General features: G+C 38.3%; 2 protein-coding genes across 2 annotated transcripts in view; one reads left to right on the forward strand and one right to left on the reverse strand.

Moving 5' to 3' along the window:
- Positions 1-19,110, reverse strand: part of PAPPA2 (pappalysin 2) — a 642,477-nt gene that overhangs the window by 229,910 nt on the left and 393,457 nt on the right. The gene's annotated exons all lie outside the window — the stretch shown is intronic.
- LOC100984026 (protein tyrosine phosphatase type IVA 1-like) lies at positions 2,246-2,758 on the forward strand. The gene has a single exon (XM_008978352.2). It carries the CDS (start codon positions 2,246-2,248, stop codon positions 2,756-2,758), a length of 513 nt encoding a protein of 170 aa, XP_008976600.2.

The following is a 19,110-nucleotide window of genomic DNA, read 5'->3' on the forward strand; positions in this document are numbered from 1 at the left end:
TCTCAGTGGTGTCCCAATCTGGATGAAAAATTATATGGCTATCCTATTGATGACCCAATTTGGAAGAGGCCTCTCTTGTCTCTAAAACCCCTATAATACTTAATGGTTCAAATGTGACAAATGATTTATCTAGTATAATAGCTACTTCTAGTTATAATTTATGCCCCCACAGCCCACTTCCCAGTCTGGATTACAAACACTTTGAGGGAAGTTGTATTTTACTATTCGTGGTTTCTAAAACAGAGATGCAATGAATACAAATCCCATTACTCTTTTAATCCTAGTGCCTCACACATACTAAACTCGAAGAGAGAATTTGTTGAATTACTTGAGACTGTAAATTCTTTTACAGTTAAAACTATACCTCATTTATCTGGTAAACCTCACAGAGGCACAGGGCCTTGGACATCATCTATGTTTACAAAATTGTTTGAATGAATGAACAAATGAGCGAATGCACACAGTACAATTTTTCTCATGCTGTCTTTCACAACACTACAGAGAAATAAACTGGCAAAAGCTCATTAATTAAAATATCAACTAATATGGAGCAAACAAGACTAGCATCTTTTCTTATTTCTCAGTTCATTTGAGTGGTTGACTGAAATACAATTAAGTCTTTTTCTCTGAGTATTTTGGTATGGTAACTAAGAAGCACTGGGTCAATGGTGGCCCGTCTCTGAAAATAAGACATAGATCTGATGACCCCTGAAGGCTTAGGTGGCACATCTGGGAAAACTGTTTTGACAAAATGGGACTCAGAATATGAACTACACATGGAGGTCATAAAATTCAATCTATAGTGGCCAAGTTCAAGGTTTAGCTTAATATAAAAATCTGCAACATTCCAAAGTGGAAAAACTAAGGCTAAGAGACCACACTAATCAGTACTTACTGGGGTCAGAAACATCCTGGGAATTGTCTTTCATGATGCAACTTAACTACATTTCTCAAATTCCAGCTTTCACACTTAGTATGTCATCTAGCTGCTCCAAACATCACTCTCACAGCTCCAAAACCCCTAGTTACAGGCCTCAACCTTCCTTTACTGAGCACAGTTTCAGTCAGCTTAGATTTTCAGACAAGTCATTTCAACCAATAAGATGTCCTGATTCCCTAAGAAGGAGCACCTTTTCAATTTCCCATGGAGTTTACTTGGACTTGGAACCTTCTCCATGCACCACAGTTTACTCAAAAATGGACCTAATCCAGCAATCCCACTACTGGGTACCTATCCCAAAAAAGACAAGTCATTATATGAAAAATACACTTGCACACACATGTTTATAGCAGCACAATTTGCAATTGCAAAAATATGGAACCAGCCTAAATGTTCATCAGCCAATGAGTGGATAAAGAAAATGTGATATATATATATGCGCCATGGAATACCACTCAGCCATATAAAAGAATGAAATAATGGCATTCACAGCAACCTAGGTGGAGTTAGAGATCATTATTCTAAGTGAAGTAACTCAGGAATGAAAAACTAAGTATCATAGCTAAGCTATGAGAACACAAAGGCATAAGAATGATATAATGGACCTTGGGGACTCAGGGGGTGAGAAATAAAAGACTACAAATTGGGTACAGTGTACACTGCTCATGTGACGGATGCACCAAAATCTCAGAAATCACCACTAAAGAACTTGTCTGCTGCATCACCACCACCACCACTCTGCCACGACCACCGCCACCTCCTGCCCTGCAGCGCCTGCCACCCCCTATGTCACTGCTGCCTCAGGACCAGCTGTATGATTAGGCCATAATCTTCAGAGAATAAATACATTCCTCAGTTCTGTGGTGTTCTTGGTCACACATTGAGTTTCTGAAGGGCAGTGAAGATTACTGCCAGGCACAGCACAACCTATATTCAGACATGTGAGCTGTAGAAATTGATTACTACTCCACCAAAAAGCCCCTATAAGAGTGGTTATCCTGGACACAAAAGTGTTGAATTGAAATCCACAGAGCATTTTACAAGAGTTCTGACCTGGATGGGGTAAACCTGAGTGCACTTCTTGTCTGTTTGTTGCCTCAGTATTACTGGATTGCAGAATTGCTGCTTCTTGCTAGGAGGTTCATTTCATTTATCATTACTTACAACTTCACACTCAAAGCACTGAGAATTTCAAGTGGAGTATATTCAAGTAGACTTCAGTTTCTTTGAATCATTTCTGTATTCAATTTTTTAATTATTTCATAACCCTATTGAGTATTTTTTAACTAAATTAATACACCTCGAATGAACCACCCAGCTCCTGTGAAAGTCACATACAAGAACATGAGATTTCCTATTACACACAATCCAACCAATGTGACCTTAAATAAATTTATAGAGGAGCTTAAGAAGTATGGAGCTACCACAATAGTAAGAGTATGTGAAGCAACTTATGACCCTACTCTTGGGGAGAAAGAAGGTATCCATGTTCTCAATTGGCCTTTTGGTGATGGTGCACCACCATCCAACCAGATTGTTGCTGATTGGTTACATTTTGTAAAAATTAAGTTTTGTGAAGAACCTGGTTGTTATATTGCTGTTCATTGCATCGTAGGCCTTGGGAGAGCTCCAGTACTTGTTGCCCTAGCATCAGTTGAAGGTGGAATGAAACATGAAGATGCAGTACAATTCATAGGACAAAAGCGGCGTGGAGCTTTTAAAAGCAAGCAACTTTTGTATTTGGAGAAGTATCATCCTAAAATGCGGCTGCGCTTCAAAGATTCCAACAATCATATAAACAACTGTTGCATTCAATAAAACTGGGGTGCCTAATGCTATTGGAAGTGGAACTTGACATAGGACCTAATTTGTTATACACATTAGCCAACAAGTTGGCTTAGCGAGTAAGTCTAATGAAGCTTCCATAGGAGTACTGACAGGCAGTTTTACCAGGCCGCAAGCTAGACAGATTTGGCAACCTCTGTGTTTGGGTTACAGGCAACCTATTTAGACATTTGGCAAAAGATTCTTGCTGTCAGTATATAAAATGTGCTTGTCATTCATACCAACTGACCTTTCCCAAAATCAGGCAGTACTGAGTTAGGACGTGTTTAAATCTATTCCCATGCCAGAATCTTATCGATACATAAGAAATTTAGGAAGATTAGGTGCCAAAACACCCAGCACCATACTTGTATGTTTTTAGCACCATACAGAGCTAAAATCTCAGGAACTATGAACACTCTAGACCTTATGTGGTTTATTCCTTCAGTCATTTCAAACATTGAAAGTAGGGCTTACATGGTGATTTGTCTGCTCACTTTATGTTTACGTCTCCCACATTCATACTAGTATACATCAGGTTTGCTTAGCCATTGATATTTTTTTAACCAAGCCTTACAGTGATTATTTCATGTGTTTCTATAAATCTCACTTTGTGCTTTTATTAAAAAACTCCAGGCCAGGCGTGGTGTCTCACGCCTGTAATCCCAACACTTTGGGAGGCCGAAGCGGGTGGATCACGAGGTCAGGATATCGAGACTATCCTGGCTAATACAGTGAAACCCCGTCCCTACTAAAAATACAAAAAAAAGAAAAAAGAAAAAAAAATTAGCCGGGCATGGTGGCAGGCACCTGTAGTCCCAGCTACTCGGGAGGCTGAGGCAGGAGAATGGCATGAACCCGGGAGGCGGAGCTTGCAGCGAGCCGAGATGGCGCCACTGCACTCCAGTCTGGGCGACAGAGCAAGACTCCGTCTCAAAAACAAAACAAAAAAAAACCTCCATTGTGAAAATCACATTGTACAAAAGCACATGTCTTTAATGTCTTCAGACAAAAAAAGTCTTACAGTTAATTTAATATTTGCACTCTGAGGTGCAGCTTAACAGGGAGGGCCTGAGAAAAAAATGGGAGGGAGCTATTAATTATTTTTAGCAAAATGTTGCCTTTGTCTTGTACAGAACATATAGAATATGCTCTTTAATTTAGTAAAATATTTTTAAAGGTAGAAATGCTTTCTTATTATAATCATAAACTTCCTGAAGTTCTTGTAATTTTTTCCATACTTATCAGAAGTTGTTTACCGACTTATTTTTGTTTGAAAGTGTGATTTTTTTTCCTTCTCTTCCCAATCTCACTTACAAAAAAAGAAGTGGGTTTCTGCTCATGAACTGATAAGACATCTAATATTTTACATGCCTTTCGAGCTGTGTAACTTAATATTTGGATACTTGATAATTTGTTTTACTATGTAATTGATAAAATGGTGATGTGCATTAATGTTAGTTCAACCATATATTTATACTGCCTGGGGATGTGTGGTTATAGTACTGTGGGAGAAATAATTTGTCAGTGTTTACCAGCTTGTAAAAATGTAGTGTGAGAGTTTAAACATCTAAATAAATAATGAAATGCAAAAAAAAGAGAACTCGTCCATGTAACCAAAAACCACCTGTCCCCAAAAAGCTATTGAAATAAAATGAAATAATGGACTAACTCATTAAAACCCATACTTGAAACCCTGCTTAGTCACAATATGAAGTTTCTAGATATCTGATAAGGCCCTTGCATGAAAACTGACAGGGAGGAAATTAAGAAAGAAACATGATCTCAAATGGTTTGCTTAGTTCCTGGCCAACTTTTCAGGTTTTCATATGTAATAACTGCGAACATTTAATAGGCTTCAAGCAAGGATGACTTAACACCAGATCCTGATACAAGACAGTACGTGGCCCAATTAAGTTAGCTTCAATATCTCTAGGAAAATGACTAAGTTAGACCCTCCATGTGGCAATAGATGGGTCAATCTGATCTCCATTTGACACTTAGTAAAGGCTGGTAAATTAAGAAACAAGTTCAAATTAAAGAAAAGAAAGACAAAGTGCCTCCTCTCATTCCCCTCTTTCCCTTCACTATCCAACTGCTTTATCTCTCTTGCCCTCCCAGCCCCGCTTCTGGGTTGGGTTAATAGCTTACTCATTCTTCAAAGCAGAATACTGCCTGCTCTAGAAAAAGGATATGGCTTTCTCAGCCCACTCATCATTGGAGTTTTTCCTTATTTCCCAACCTCTCCTGTGGCAATTGCAATGAAGCATGGGCATATAGTTCTTTGTTCTTTTTAAGTTGGGACTTGCAGGCTGCTTTCCATGCCAACTGCAAAAAGAGATGCTGTTTGGTCACCAAGCCTGCAGCCTCTCTGGGGGCCCCACTGTGGACAACACTGAATTAGCCCATTCAAATTTCCTGGAAGTCACATTACCCATTTGACAGGCAGTGCTCGGCTTTATTCTTATTCTGAATTTTTCTTCATACGCTCTTCACACCTGATCATGTTCCTTATTTTTCTCCTTCCCCAGCATTATCTACTCTATTAATGATTATTTTATGTAAAACTAGATGAAAAATACGATGATAAACCTATGGCCACAAAGGCAAGGGAGTCTACTAGGAAAGAAATCTATGATTTCAAACTTCTCTTTCTGAGCCTCAAAAGATAGTTTTGAGGCTATGGAGAGAAGTGGAAGCATGGAATGAAATGCAGAAACTGAGGCATAGACTTTGACATAGTGTCCTCTGCTTCTTGCCCAATACCTTGGGTAGCTGAATACAGTGCAGTGGGGAAACAAACAAGAGCCAGTTGACTTCTCTTTGGATTATCTAATCCAATAATCAACTGGCTCTGTAATTTGAGAGACGCCTCCTCATCCATAAATAAAATGAAATGGTTGAACAAGACGGTCCCCATGGTCCAGCAGTGAAGTTCTGTAACTCTGAATCTGAGTGGGCTAATTATGTCTTTCAGAATTTACCTGGTTGCACCTCCTTAGAGGTTTAAAGCAGCTGGTTTCAGAATTGCTTTTTTTCCACAATGACTTGTGAAAGAAGGAAATGGAGTTAGACACATAAGTTTCCTTCACATTTCAGCATTTGAAGATTGACTGGAAAGAGGCTACTGTGAACAATCTCCACTTCCCTCAAGTTTCTACCCTGCCAGCAATCTTCCCCCTCCCAAGAGACAACTGCCTTCTTCATCAAGAAGATCAAGGCTACCAGGAAAAACTTTTTCTAATCTCTGCCTGCATGCCAACAACTCATAAATCTGCATCCACCCTCCACTCCTTCCTTCCAGTCTCAGAGAAAGATGTGTCCTTTCTTCAGTTTGTGTCTGCCACTAGTGCTTGGATTCTGACTCCCTTCCTCCCCGACCTCCAGAAAAGGGCTACTCTCTTGATTCCTCTTCTGTAAAATTGTGCTGGAATAAAATTATTTTAACCCTTCTAGAAAAGGACATTGAGGACATAAAGTGGCCTTTTTCTTGCACTTAGGAGCAGAATCAAAACTGATTCTTTAAGATGATACTGGATTTTTGCATAAAGATATTGTTCAGAACATTGTTCATTACACTACATAGCTTCCTCTATATGTAGTCCCCAGGAGAAATTTCTGTCCAGTATGATTACCTATGGCAGTTGTTCTCTTGAGAAGCTGTTTGTTTTCATCTTGTAAATAGAGTAAACAATGTAACTTACCTACTTCCCTGTTTGCAGTGATTCTGGGAAGCTCAGAACTAAAATGGTGGCCTTGCTCCAGAACTCTAATTCTAATACATGGGCAATCACTTTGTATACTGAATTTGCCACTACCTTAGTCCTTTTTTTTGCTGTTGTTGTTGTTTTTTGGTTTTTGGTGTTTTTTTTTTTTTGAGACAGGGTCTCGCTCCGTCACCCAGGCTGGAGTGCAGAGGTAGAATCTCAGCTCACTGCAACCTCTGCCTCCCAGATTCAGGCGATTCTCATGCCTCAGCCACCCAAGTAGCTAGGATTATAGGCATGCACCACCACGCCCAGCTAATTTTTGGATTTTTAGCAGAGACGGGGTTCCGCCATATTGGCCAGGCTGGTCTCAAACTCCTGGTCTCATGTGATCTGCCTACATCAGCCTCCCAAAATGCTTGGATTAAAGGCATGAGCCACCGCAACTGGCCAGTCTTTTCTTATGTGTCCTCATTTTCCCTGTTTAAATTCATATTTCTTATATTAAATTCCTGTATTATATGAACATATAAAATCCAATTTAAGTCCTATCTGCAAAAAGGTATGTTGTAACTAGCACCTAAACAGATGAATGGATACTTATTTCAGAAACCTTTTATTTAGAAATACTTGTCAAAATATATAAGGATTTCTCTAGGCATGGAAATAAAATTCAGATGAGTTAATGAATGAATGGATGAATGAGTAGGATAAATGAAAGAAAGTAAAGCTAAGAAAGGCATTGGAATAAGCCTTAGAAAAAGATTCCTTAGATTTCAGTTTTATTATAATATTGGCCACAATAAAGCCTTGAAATAATATAAGCCACTCAAATTAATCTCATAAAGATGCTCTAATAGCTCCCCAAGAATGCTACAGATAGGAGAGGTTACTACTGCATAGGACATCTTCATTACATATCCTTATCAAAACTTGTGGTGGACTAGGCTACTAATAAAAGAAAAAAATGTGATTTTATCAATTTGCTGACCAAGGGTCAATGATCATGCAGAAAGGTACAAATATGACAGAATTAGGGATGATGACTTTTCCCATTATATTAAAATCTATGGAAAAGGGGTAGAACAAACTATTGAACAGAATACTTATATATAATTACAAGCATTTAATGAAAGTATTATGTGCCACATGAAATTAGTCTGAATAATCATCATTTTAATATTGGACTGTGAATGCCCCATAATGCTACCTTGTTTTCACTTTTAATGGTTAGGTCATTGAACAAACAGCAGTTATTATTATGGTTATTATCTGAAATCTTCTTATAGATGCCAGATGCCAATTCTCTGTGACATTATGCCCCCATATAATATACTCTCTCTACTGGTCTCACTACCCATCTTTCAAAAACAACCTCAAATCCCATTCCCTCCCAGATTGAGTCCTTCTAGTCAGAAAGCACTCAACATATAAATGATTCTTAGAATGATTATTTTGATGACAGCGTGCAGGGTTAATTTGCGGTTAACATGGAGGGAGCCCGGAAGTAGAAAGACAAGTTGGTTAGTTATCATAAAAATTCAGACTTAGGGGGCTAAAGATAATTAAAGATAGCACTTGGCTTTATTCTCCTCAGTACTGCAATTATATGCATACATGTCTGTCTCTCCCACCCGAACTGAGGACAAGAGTCATACTCCTAGTGTCTGCTACTGTGTCTAAATCGTAGTAGATACTCAATAAATGTTTATTATAAACTGAGTGAGTAAATGAATAAATAAATAGAATGAGATGCAAAAAAGGCCATTGTGACTCTTTTTAAAATTCTTTTCTATTGGCTTCTCAGCAAAGCAGAGGAAAGTGAAAACCTATATTAGAAAGAGAACAGGGCCATTTTACTATCTTAATCATCACCACTCTCCCCCAGACCTTGGATGTGCTTCAGGTTGTCGATGTTCCTCATAAAACCTGCTGCCCAGAAATGTGCAGATTCCAGACAAAAACTGACCAGGACTGTGTCTAGGGGGAGCATCTCCTTCAGCAATCTGCACTCTTTCTCCTTTTTAACAGAGCCCAAGATTGTGCGATATTTTTAATGACTACATCACACTTTCATTTCACATGAAGCTTACAGCCACCCAACATCCATGATTATTTTCCCACTGAATGCTGCAAACATAGGTCTCCACCAGCTTGGTTTACACATTTTTTATATCCTAAACTCTAAGTTCATTCCTATAAATCCTACTCCCCCCCACACACAACTTTGCAGCATTAATTCAGCAGGCAATTCTGAGTACCTACTCCTACTGACCACAACTAGGAGACATAGACATTCCTAGGAATGGCTATGGAATAGGAGACATAGCCATTCCTGAACAATAAATCTTCCTGAAAGCAGAGTACAGTAGAGAGGACATGCTCATTGTACTCAGCTTTATGTTTTTATACTCAAATAGGAAAGAGGCCTCTGAGGGGAGATAGGGTACAGATTCCCTATGGGGCAGGGTGATTCATGTCTCGTGCTTTCTGCCTCATGATGAATCCTTATTACTATATAAGGTATGATCCTGCCCTTGTAAAATTCCATGCTGAGATAAATACCTTTTTCACATCTCCTCTTCAATCACCTTAATGTCTTCTTGAGATTACCCATCATCTCATCAAATCCACCACTGAATCCAACGCAAACACTTCCACTTATGAAATATCTTTAAGTCACAAGGCACTTTCAACAAGCATTATCTCATGTGAATTTCACAATATCCCTCTGAGGTAGTCAGGGCAGTTAGCCACTTCTTTACACATCATCCACAGGTACCACTCTACCACAGATGGCCCTCTGCTGCCCAAGCCCTGGAAGCTTCACAGCTCATTGAGAATGGCCATATGGGCTCTATGTCTCCTGTCTTCTCCAACTACTCTCTGCCTAACTCATTCAGTTCAGGCATGCTAGCTCCTTCCTGTTCCCTCTGCCTGGAATAAATCTAGATTCCACGTGGCTCACTCCCTTTCTTCCTTCAGATATATGCTCAAATATCATCTTTTCAGTAAGACTTTCTATGGATACACTTCGCTTCCATGGCAAGTACTCTCTGTTTCCCTTATTCTGCTGAATTTCTTTCTCTAGCACTTACCACTGTCTGGCCTTTGATCTACACATTTGTTTATTCATTGCTTGTCTTACAGTTCATAGACTGTAAGCTCCATAAGAGAAGAAAAATTTGTTTTCACTGCTGTATACCACACTGCACTACAAAGCTGAAAACAGTGTCTGGCCTAGAACAGGTACTCAATTAACATTTGTTGAATATGAATGAATGAATATGAATGAGCCAATATTTAAATTATGTGACTACGCTGGAGCAAAAACCATAATCTAATTCTTCTCATTTCTAGTTTCCTAGTTCTTTTCACTGTGCAAAAATAATTTTCCTAACCATTTACAACCTACTACCCTTTTCTATCTAGATTACTATAGGAACTTACTAACACATCTTCCTGCCTCTAGGCTCCCTAGTCTGTAACACTGATTCTGGATACTGCCTCCAGATTAGTTTTCTGAATAATTACTCAAATATTCAATATTCAATGGCTTAAGGCTTCTGTTTCTAGTACAAAGAATTTAGAATCCCTGATCATCCCTCCACTGAAAACAACTAAAACCAGTGAATAATATACAAAAATAAATTTTAAATACATTGTAAAGTTGGAAAAAGATTAAAGGATATCTTCAGACTCCACATACAAAGTTAAAAGAGGAATCTAGAAAATAAACATTTTCTGAAGCCACTGACTTCTCTGAGGGCTCTCCCTATTCCTAATGCCCAGGAACTTGTTTGACAGTCTTTTGAGAATCTTGAATAAAAAAGGGCTTACAAAGGTAGGGTGTTCGATAAGAGAGCCTCACATAAAGCCAGAATTCCCAAGGACTGCACTGTCGATAAAACAGAGTACCAAAAATATTAAAAATTAAAAAGCCCACTTTATCAAGAGGTACAGCAAGAAAACCTGTATTCCTTGGCCTTGACCCAAAACATAGGGGGAAAATTTTCCCTGAGAATTGTAACTACCAGCCAAATATCACAGATTTGCACCGCAAATTCATAAGATGGTATGGTATAAAAAAATTCATGCCAATAATATATTTTAAAGTGGTTTTATGTTGGTAGTGCCCTAGGCAATTGTCAGAAGTAACACAGCATAGATTTAACTCAGGCTGGAAAGAAATTGAACAGATAAAGTTTTAAGGAACATGGACTCACAATCAAAAATCATAAAGCACCCATGAAGAAACAAAACACTGTGAGGAAGAGCAAGCAGTAATACCAAATATCAGAGCAGCTGATGTAAAATATTTTTAAATGCCTAATGTTTTTAATTAAATTTTTTCTTTTGAAATAAACTGTAGATTCCCATTGTAAGAAATATTACAGAGTAATCTTGTATACATTTTACCTGGTTTCCTTCAATGATGATATCTTGAAAAACTAAAATACAGTATCACAACCAGGATACTGACATTGATCCAATCCATCAATCTTGTTCAGATATCCCCAGTTTCACTCATACTTGTTTGTGGGTGTTTTTATTACTTATGTAAGTTCATGTATCCATCACTTTAACATGCTTTTAAAAATAAAAACAGCATATCCAAATTACGAATTAACAAAAATAAATTAAAAATGGCTAGGCAGATGTGACAAAGAACTAAATACAACTTATGGAGATTAAAAGTACACTAATAAAAATTAACAGTTTATTGGTGAGTTATAAAAGCCGGTTAGCCAAACCTAAAGAAAGAGTTGGCTGGGCAGTAAATAAAAAACAGCTATTCAAATGCAGCACAGGACAGCAGAGATATGGAAAAACTGAAGAGATATTAGGGCAAATGGAGGACAGAGGGACAAGTAGTCATATACATTTAATAGAAAGTCCAGTCAACCTAAGTGTCTATCAGTGGATGACTGGATAAAGAACACGTATATATACACGATGGAATAATATTCAGCCACAAAAAGGAATGAAACCTGCCATTTGCAGCAACATGAATGAAACTGAAGGTCATATATTAAGTGAAATAACTCAGACACAGAAAGTCAAATGTTGCATGCTCTCACTCATATGTGGGAGCTAAAAAAGTTGACCTCACAAAGGTAGAGAGTAGAATGATAGATACTAGAGGATTAGGAAGTGTGGAAGTAGATATGAAGAGAGGTAGGTTAACAGGTACAAACATACAATTAGATAAAAGCTATAAGCACGACTGTTCAACAGCAGAGTAGAGTGACTATAGTTAACAACAATGCATTATATATTTTAAAGCAGCTGGGAGAGAGGAGCTTGAATTGTTCTCAACACATAGCAATGATAAATACTCAAAGTGATGGATACCTCGAAAACCCTGACTTAATCATTACACGTTCTATACATGTAACAAAATATCACATGCACCCAATCAATACATAAAATGTTAGGTATCAATAAAAATAAATATAAAAATGATAAAAATAAAAATAAAACATATATATCTGTTAAAAGAGACATGTATATATCCATATATCGTTTATGGCTCCTAATTGCTTATGGTTCAAATCCCTTAGCCCAACATCTAAGACTATTGTCCAGTATAACTTTTCCAGTTTTCTTCCTCACTTTTCTCTAAGAAATTTTCCTCCTTTCAAGCTGTTCTTTTTAGAGTGGCCTTAACATGTTTGCACATCTGTACTTTGGTTCATGTAATTGACCTTTCCTAACAAACTCTTCTTTCTGCTCTCTACACTGTACATATTTTAAGAAACTCAGCCAGGCATGGTGGCTCATGACTGTAATCCCAGCACTTTGGGAGGCTAAGGCAGGCAGATCACAAGGTCAGAATTTCAAGACCAGCCTGGTCAATATGGTGAAACCCCATCTCTACTAAAAATACAAAAATTAGCCAGGAATGGTGCCGCACACCTGTAGTCCCAGCCACTCGGGAGGCTGAGGCAGAAGAATCGCTTGAACCCGGGAGGTGGAGGTTGCAGTGAGCTGAGATCACGCCACTGTACTCCAGCCTGGGTGACAGAGCAAGACTCCTTCTAAAAAAAGAAACTCATCTCTTCTATAAAGTATTTCCTAATCCCTAAGCCCATAGTAGTTTTCCTTTCCTTGCCCTCATTCTTCAAGAATGTATTCTCTGAAATAATCATTACATAATTAAAATCAACAAATACTTAGTTTTTATCCACTATCAGCTAAACATTTTGCTGGTGTGTAAGACTTATACTTAACACACAGTATAGAATCGCAGTTGGAAAATCAGGCTCTGAAGTCGGAGTTTAACTTATGTCTGCTATTGCATAATGATAGGTATTTGACTATCTAAATTTAAGTATAAAATACATATAATCAAAATATTTACTTTTTGGAGCTATGGTGAGCATTAAATAAAATAATCCATGCAAAATGCTTTGTTTCATTGGTATAATTTTATATATATGTGTGCGTGTATATATATAAAATATTATATATAATTTTACTATGAACCAGGTACTTCACTTGGATAGCCTAGCATATTTGGGTTTGAAATCTAAATCATGCAATTCCAAGAGTAAAATTAGCATTAAAATTCAGTGGGAGTTACATCACCAAGAATACCAAGGTCTAAGGTCTAAAGAAAAGGACATTACCAGAATTAAACATGTCAGAAGCTTCATCCTCAAGAAGTAAAGATGAAAAACCAGCTTATTCTACTCCGAGTAGGGTTGACATCAGCTGAGAGAGATTTGCAGACCTGGAGCTCTGAGGAGCCCTCCAGCTATCCTGCTCTTTTGGCCACGGTTTCTTAAACCCAAGGTTGGCCAGAAACCTATGACTTCCGAACTAACATGTAAAGATGAGTTAGGCCAGTTGACACTGACTGTCTTCAGAATTTGAACCAAGGTACTATGAGAAACTGTGGCAACTGTCAATAGGATATAAATCTGAAGGGAAAAACTCAATGAGATAAATTAGGAGCCAGAGCAAGCTGAAGCAATGTTTTAAACTAAAGCTATAAGGGAGCAGAAACTATGAGTAATCTAGCAGATTGCTAACAGACATGAATGGTGAGAATGAACTAAGATTTAGAGAAATATGTACCCTTTGAGAGAGATGGAGTTCCTGAATGCCACAGTCTCTGCAACTCTCTAGCTCTACTTTCAGCCCATATGTAATTTTACAATAAATCCAGTTTCTGCAGTTAACATGAGCAGGTCTGTTCCCTACAATTGCAAAATCCTAACTAAAGTGCCTGATAAGGATCTTGCCTAATCTGTAACATCATGTCCAAGAGATCTTGTATTCCTTTTTTGGAGTCTGGTCTTTCTCTCATTCACTGACTCGCTAGGTAAAGGGGATTCATGTTATTAATACTTCCTGGCTATTGTAGCTATTTTTATGCTCATCAAAATTTACCCCATGTTTCAGATTTTTAGAGCCTCCTGGGGACTCAGGTACTCAAATAACAAGTTAATGAAGAAAATGGCTTAAAGCCATTCCCTCCTTAGCTAACATGTTCACACTTCCATGAGTATTGTCAGTTATTTTACTTACTAGATCTAAATGGGGCAACGCTACCATAGCAATGAGACCAGTAGAAAAGTTTACTATAGTGTAGTCTCTGAATACCCTTCTTTTTCCATACATAGTAGTATCCTCTGCCTGTAAATTTTTACTCTACTAAAACCCTTGCCCTACATTGTCATGTCATTGGTTTTCCATCTACATACAGATATATTTTTATATGTATACACTAATTCATTTTTAAAATATCAAATGTGTTCCAAGAACTGTGAACAAAGAAACTAAAGTCTTGTGCAAGAGACAGACAAGAATGGGAAGTTACAGTATGGTATGATAAATATGTATTTAAGCAGGGGTTGGCAGTTTTTTTCATAAAGGGCCAGATAGTAAATATTTTAGGCTTTGTGGGCCACGTGGTCTTTGTTTTAACTGCACAACTCTGCCACATGAAAGCAGCCATAGACAATATGTAAACAAGTGAGTGTAACTGTATTCCAAAATAATTTTATTTACAAAAACACGTGATAGGCCAGATGTGATCCATGGTCCATAGTTTGCCAACCACTGTACTAGAGTAAGAACATTCCTTTTTTTTAACAATTATTTATTGAATACTTAGTCTGTTCCTTTTGCTGTTGTAGGTGTTATAGTATGAGAGTCGCCCAAACGTATAAAAACCCCTTCCCTCGTAGAATTTACTTTCTAGTGGAGAAAATGAATATTAAGCAAAATAAACAAAATAGCATGTTTGTGATAAATTCTAAAAAGAAAAATAAAGCAGGGGAAGAAACCATAAAGAGCCAAGACAATGTGTACAATTTTACGTGAGGTCTCCAGGGAAGGCCTCACCTAGAAACCGACTTTGAAAAAAGACCAGAAGAAAGTGGGAAAGTTAGCTGTGTAGAAATCTGGAGGAAGAATATTCCAGAAAAGTGAAAAGCCACTGAAAAGATCATGCAGTAGGAGTACATCTGGCAAGTCAGAAGGCCAGTGTGGCTGGAGTGCAATAAGGAGCATGGTAAGAGGTGAGGCCACAGAAATGACTGATGCTATATGACCCTATAGATCAGAGTCATGCTGTTGGCTTTGATTCTGAATAAGCTGGTAAGCTGCTGGAGAATTAGGGGGAGAGGAATGACTTGATCTGAGTTATACCCTAATAGGATTACTCTGATTGCTATGTTAAAAATAGACTCGGGGCAACAGTGCAAGGGCAAAAGTGGGAGACCAGTTAAAAGACTATTGCAATAATCCGGATGAGTGAAGATGGGGACCTGGATTAGGGTGGTGGCTATAGGGGGATGAGAAGTGATACAAATGAGGTAGCTAATTTGTATTTGAGGGCAACAGAATGCTTCCAAGAAGGAGGAATGTGCATCCTAGTTGAGACTTGAAGGATAAGTAGTAGTTATTTAAGTGTTTGTCTCTGGAAATCAGATCCACAACCATTGGACAGCGCTCTGGGTAAGAAGTGAGAGAAACCTTGAAGTTGAAATTAATAATAGATCAGGAGCTTCCTCCAGAGGCTGGTGCTCTGATGGAACCTCAGAAAAACCCCTGACGGCCACCCTAACTACATGTCCCGCCCACTACCCACTCTACAACTCTGACATCAAGGGAAAGAGGGCCTGGTTAGGGGAAGACCTACCAACAAGATTTCATTTATATCCAGTCACTGAAGTAATTACAAACCAGAGTCCAAGACAAAGAAAAATGTGTAAGTGTGCAGCTGTCTTTCAAACTCTTAGGCTTAAATTCTAGGAAGGAACCTGTAAGTGAAATCATCTGAAACAGATTGGCATCTGGCCAAGGCCCCAGGGCTAGCACCCCAACTCCTAGGAAAAAGCCGAAGTATTTTGAATAACTGAGTGTAGTTGGAGACTGGGGTCTCTCTGGAAAAATTTCTAAAAGGAAATTTTTTTTTTTCATGAAAAAACTTTTTTTTTTTAAATTATACTTTAAGTTTTAGGGTACATGTGCACATTGTGCAGGTTAGTTACATATGTATACATGTGCCATGCTGGTGCGCTGCACCCACTAACTCGTCATCTAGCATTAGGTATATCTCCTAATGCTATCCCTCCCCCCTCCCCCCACCCCACCACAGTCCCCAGAGTGTGATATTCCCCTTCCTGTGTCCATGTGATCTCATTGTTCAATTCCCACCTATGAGTGAGAATATGCGGTGTTTGGTTTTTTGTTCTTGCGATAGTTTACTGAGAATGATGATTTCCAATTTCATCCATGTCCCTACAAAGGACATGAACTCATCATTTTTTATGGCTGCATAGTATTCCATGGTGTATATGTGCCACATTTTCTTAATCCAGTCTATCATTGTTGGACATTTGGGTTGCTTCCAAGTCTTTGCTACTGTGAATAATGACGCAATAAACATACGTGTGCATGTGTCTTTATAGCAGCATGATTTATAGTCATTTGGGTATATACCCAGTAATGGGATGGCTGGGTCAAATGGTATTTCTAGTTCTAGATCCCTGAGGAATCGCCACACTGACTTCCACAATGCTTGAACTAGTTTACAGTCCCACCAACAGTGTAAAAGTGTTCCTATTTCTCCACATCCTCTCCAGCACCTGTTGTTTCCTGACTTTTTAATGATCGCCATTCTAACTGGTGTGAGATGATATCTCATAGTGGTTTTGATTTGCATTTCTCTGATGGCCAGTGATGATGAGCATTTTTTCATGTGTTTTTTGGCTGCATAAATGTCTTCTTTTGAGAAGTGTCTGTTCATGTCCTTCGCCCACTTTTTGATGGGGTTGTTTGTTTTTTTCTTGTAAATGTGTTTGAGTTCATTGTAGATTCTGGATATTAGCCCTTTGTCAGATGAGTAGGTTGCGAAAATTTTCTCCCATGTTGTAGGTTGCCTGTTCACTCTGATGGTAGTTTCTTTTGCTGTGCAGAAGCTCTTTAGTTGAATTAGATCCCATTTGTCAATTTTGGCTTTTGTTGCCATTGCTTTTGGTGTTTTGGACATGAAGTCCTTGCCCATGCCTATGTCCTGAATGGTAATGCCTAGGTTTTCTTCTAGGGTTTTTATGGTTTTAGGTCTAACGTTTAAATCTTTAATCCATCTTGAATTGATTTTTGTATAAGGTGTAAGGAAAGGATTCAGTTTCAGCTTTCTACATATGGCTAGCCAGTTTTCCCAGCACCATTTCTTAAATAGGGAATCCTTTCCCCATTGCTTGTTTTTCTCAGGTTTGTCAAAGATCAGATAGTTGTAGGTATGCGGCGTTATTTCTGAGGGCTCTGTTCTGTTCCATTGATCTATATCTCTGTTTTGGTACCAGTACCATGCTGTTTTGGTTACTGTAGCCTTGTAGTATAGTTTGAAGTCAGGTAGTGTGATGCCTCCAGCTTTGTTCTTTTGGCTTAGGATTGACTTGGCGATGCGGGCTCTTTTTTGGTTCCATATGAACTTTAAAGTAGTTTTTTCCAATTCTGTGAAGAAAGGCATTGGTAGCTTGATGGGGATGGCATTGAATCTGTAAATTACCTTGGGCAGTATGGCCATTTTCACAATATTGATTCTTCCTACCCATGAGCATGGAATGTTCTTCCATTTGTTTGTATCCTCTTTTATTTCCTTGAGCAGTGGTTTGTAGTTTTCCTTGAAGAGGTCCTTCACATCCCTTGTAAGTTGGATTCCTAGGTATTTTATTCTCTTTGAAGCAATTGTGAATGGGAGTTCACTCATGATTTGGCTCTCTGTTTGTCTGTTGTTGGTGTATAAGAATGCTTGTGATTTTTGTACATTGATTTTGTATCCTGAGACTTTGCTGAAGTTGCTTATCAGCTTAAGGAGATTTGGGGCTGAGACGATGGGGTTTTCTAGATAAACAATCATGTCGTCTGCAAACAGGGACAATTTGACTTCCTCTTTTCCTAATTGAATACCCTTTATTTCCTTCTCCTGCCTGATTGCCCCGGCCAGAACTTCCAACACTATGTTGAATAGGAGCGGTGAGAGAGGGCATCCCTGTCTTGTGCCAGTTTTCAAAGGGAATGCTTCCAGTTTTTGCCCATTCAGTATGATATTGGCTGTGGGTTTGTCATAGATAGCTCTTATTATTTTGAAATACATCCCATCAATACCTAATTTATTGAGAGTTTTTAGCATGAAGGGTTGTTGAATTTTGTCAAAGGCTTTTTCTGCATCTATTGAGATAATCATGTGGTTTTTGTCTTTGGCTCTGTTTATATGCTGGATTACATTTATTGATTTGCGTATATTGAACCAGCCTTGCATCCCAGGGATGAAGCCCACTTGATCATGGTGGATAAGCTTTTTGATGTGCTGCTGGATTCGGTTTGCCAGTATTTTACTGAGGATTTTTGCATCAATGTTCATCAAGGATATTGGTCTAAAATTCTCTTTTTTGGTTGTGTCTCTGCCAGGCTTTGGTATCAGAATGATGTTGGCCTCATAAAATGAGTTAGGGAGGATTCCCTCTTTTTCTATTGATTGGAATAGTTTCAGAAGGAATGGTACCAGTTCCTCCTTGTACCTCTGGTAGAATTCGGCTGTGAATCCATCTGGTCCTGGACTCTTTTTGGTTGGTAAACTATTGATTATTGCCACAATTTCAGCTCCTGTTATTGGTCTATTCAGAGATTCAACTTCTTCCTGGTTTAGTCTTGGGAGAGTGTATGTGTCGAGGAATGTATCCATTTCTTCTAGATTTTCTAGTTTATTTGCGTAGAGGTGTTTGTAGTATTCTCTGATGGTAGTTTTTATTTCTGTGGGATCGGTGGTGATATCCCCTTTATCATTTTTTATTGTGTCTATTTGATTCTTCTCTCTTTTTTTCTTTATTAGTCTTGCTAGCAGTCTATCAATTTTGTTGATCCTTTCAAAAAACCAGCTCCTGGATTCATTGATTTTTTGAAGGGTTTTTTGTGTCTCTATTTCCTTCAGTTCTGCTCTGATTTTAGTTATTTCTTGCCTTCGGCTAGGTTTTGAATGTGTTTGCTCTTGCTTTTCTAGTTCTTTTAATTGTGATGTTAGGGTGTCAATTTTGGATCTTTCCTGCTTTCTCTTGTGGGCATTTAGTGCTATAAATTTCCCTCTACACACTGCTTTGAATGCGTCCCAGAGATTCTGGT

This window comes from Pan paniscus, chromosome 1, assembly GCF_029289425.2.
Source record: "Pan paniscus chromosome 1, NHGRI_mPanPan1-v2.0_pri, whole genome shotgun sequence".
Lineage (NCBI taxonomy): Eukaryota > Metazoa > Chordata > Mammalia > Primates > Hominidae > Pan > Pan paniscus.

What these genes read in the sequence shown, in the direction of transcription:
- LOC100984026 (XM_008978352.2), top strand. Translation starts at nt 2,246, where the DNA reads ATGAACCACCCAGCTCCTGTGAAAGTCACATACAAGAACATGAGATTT.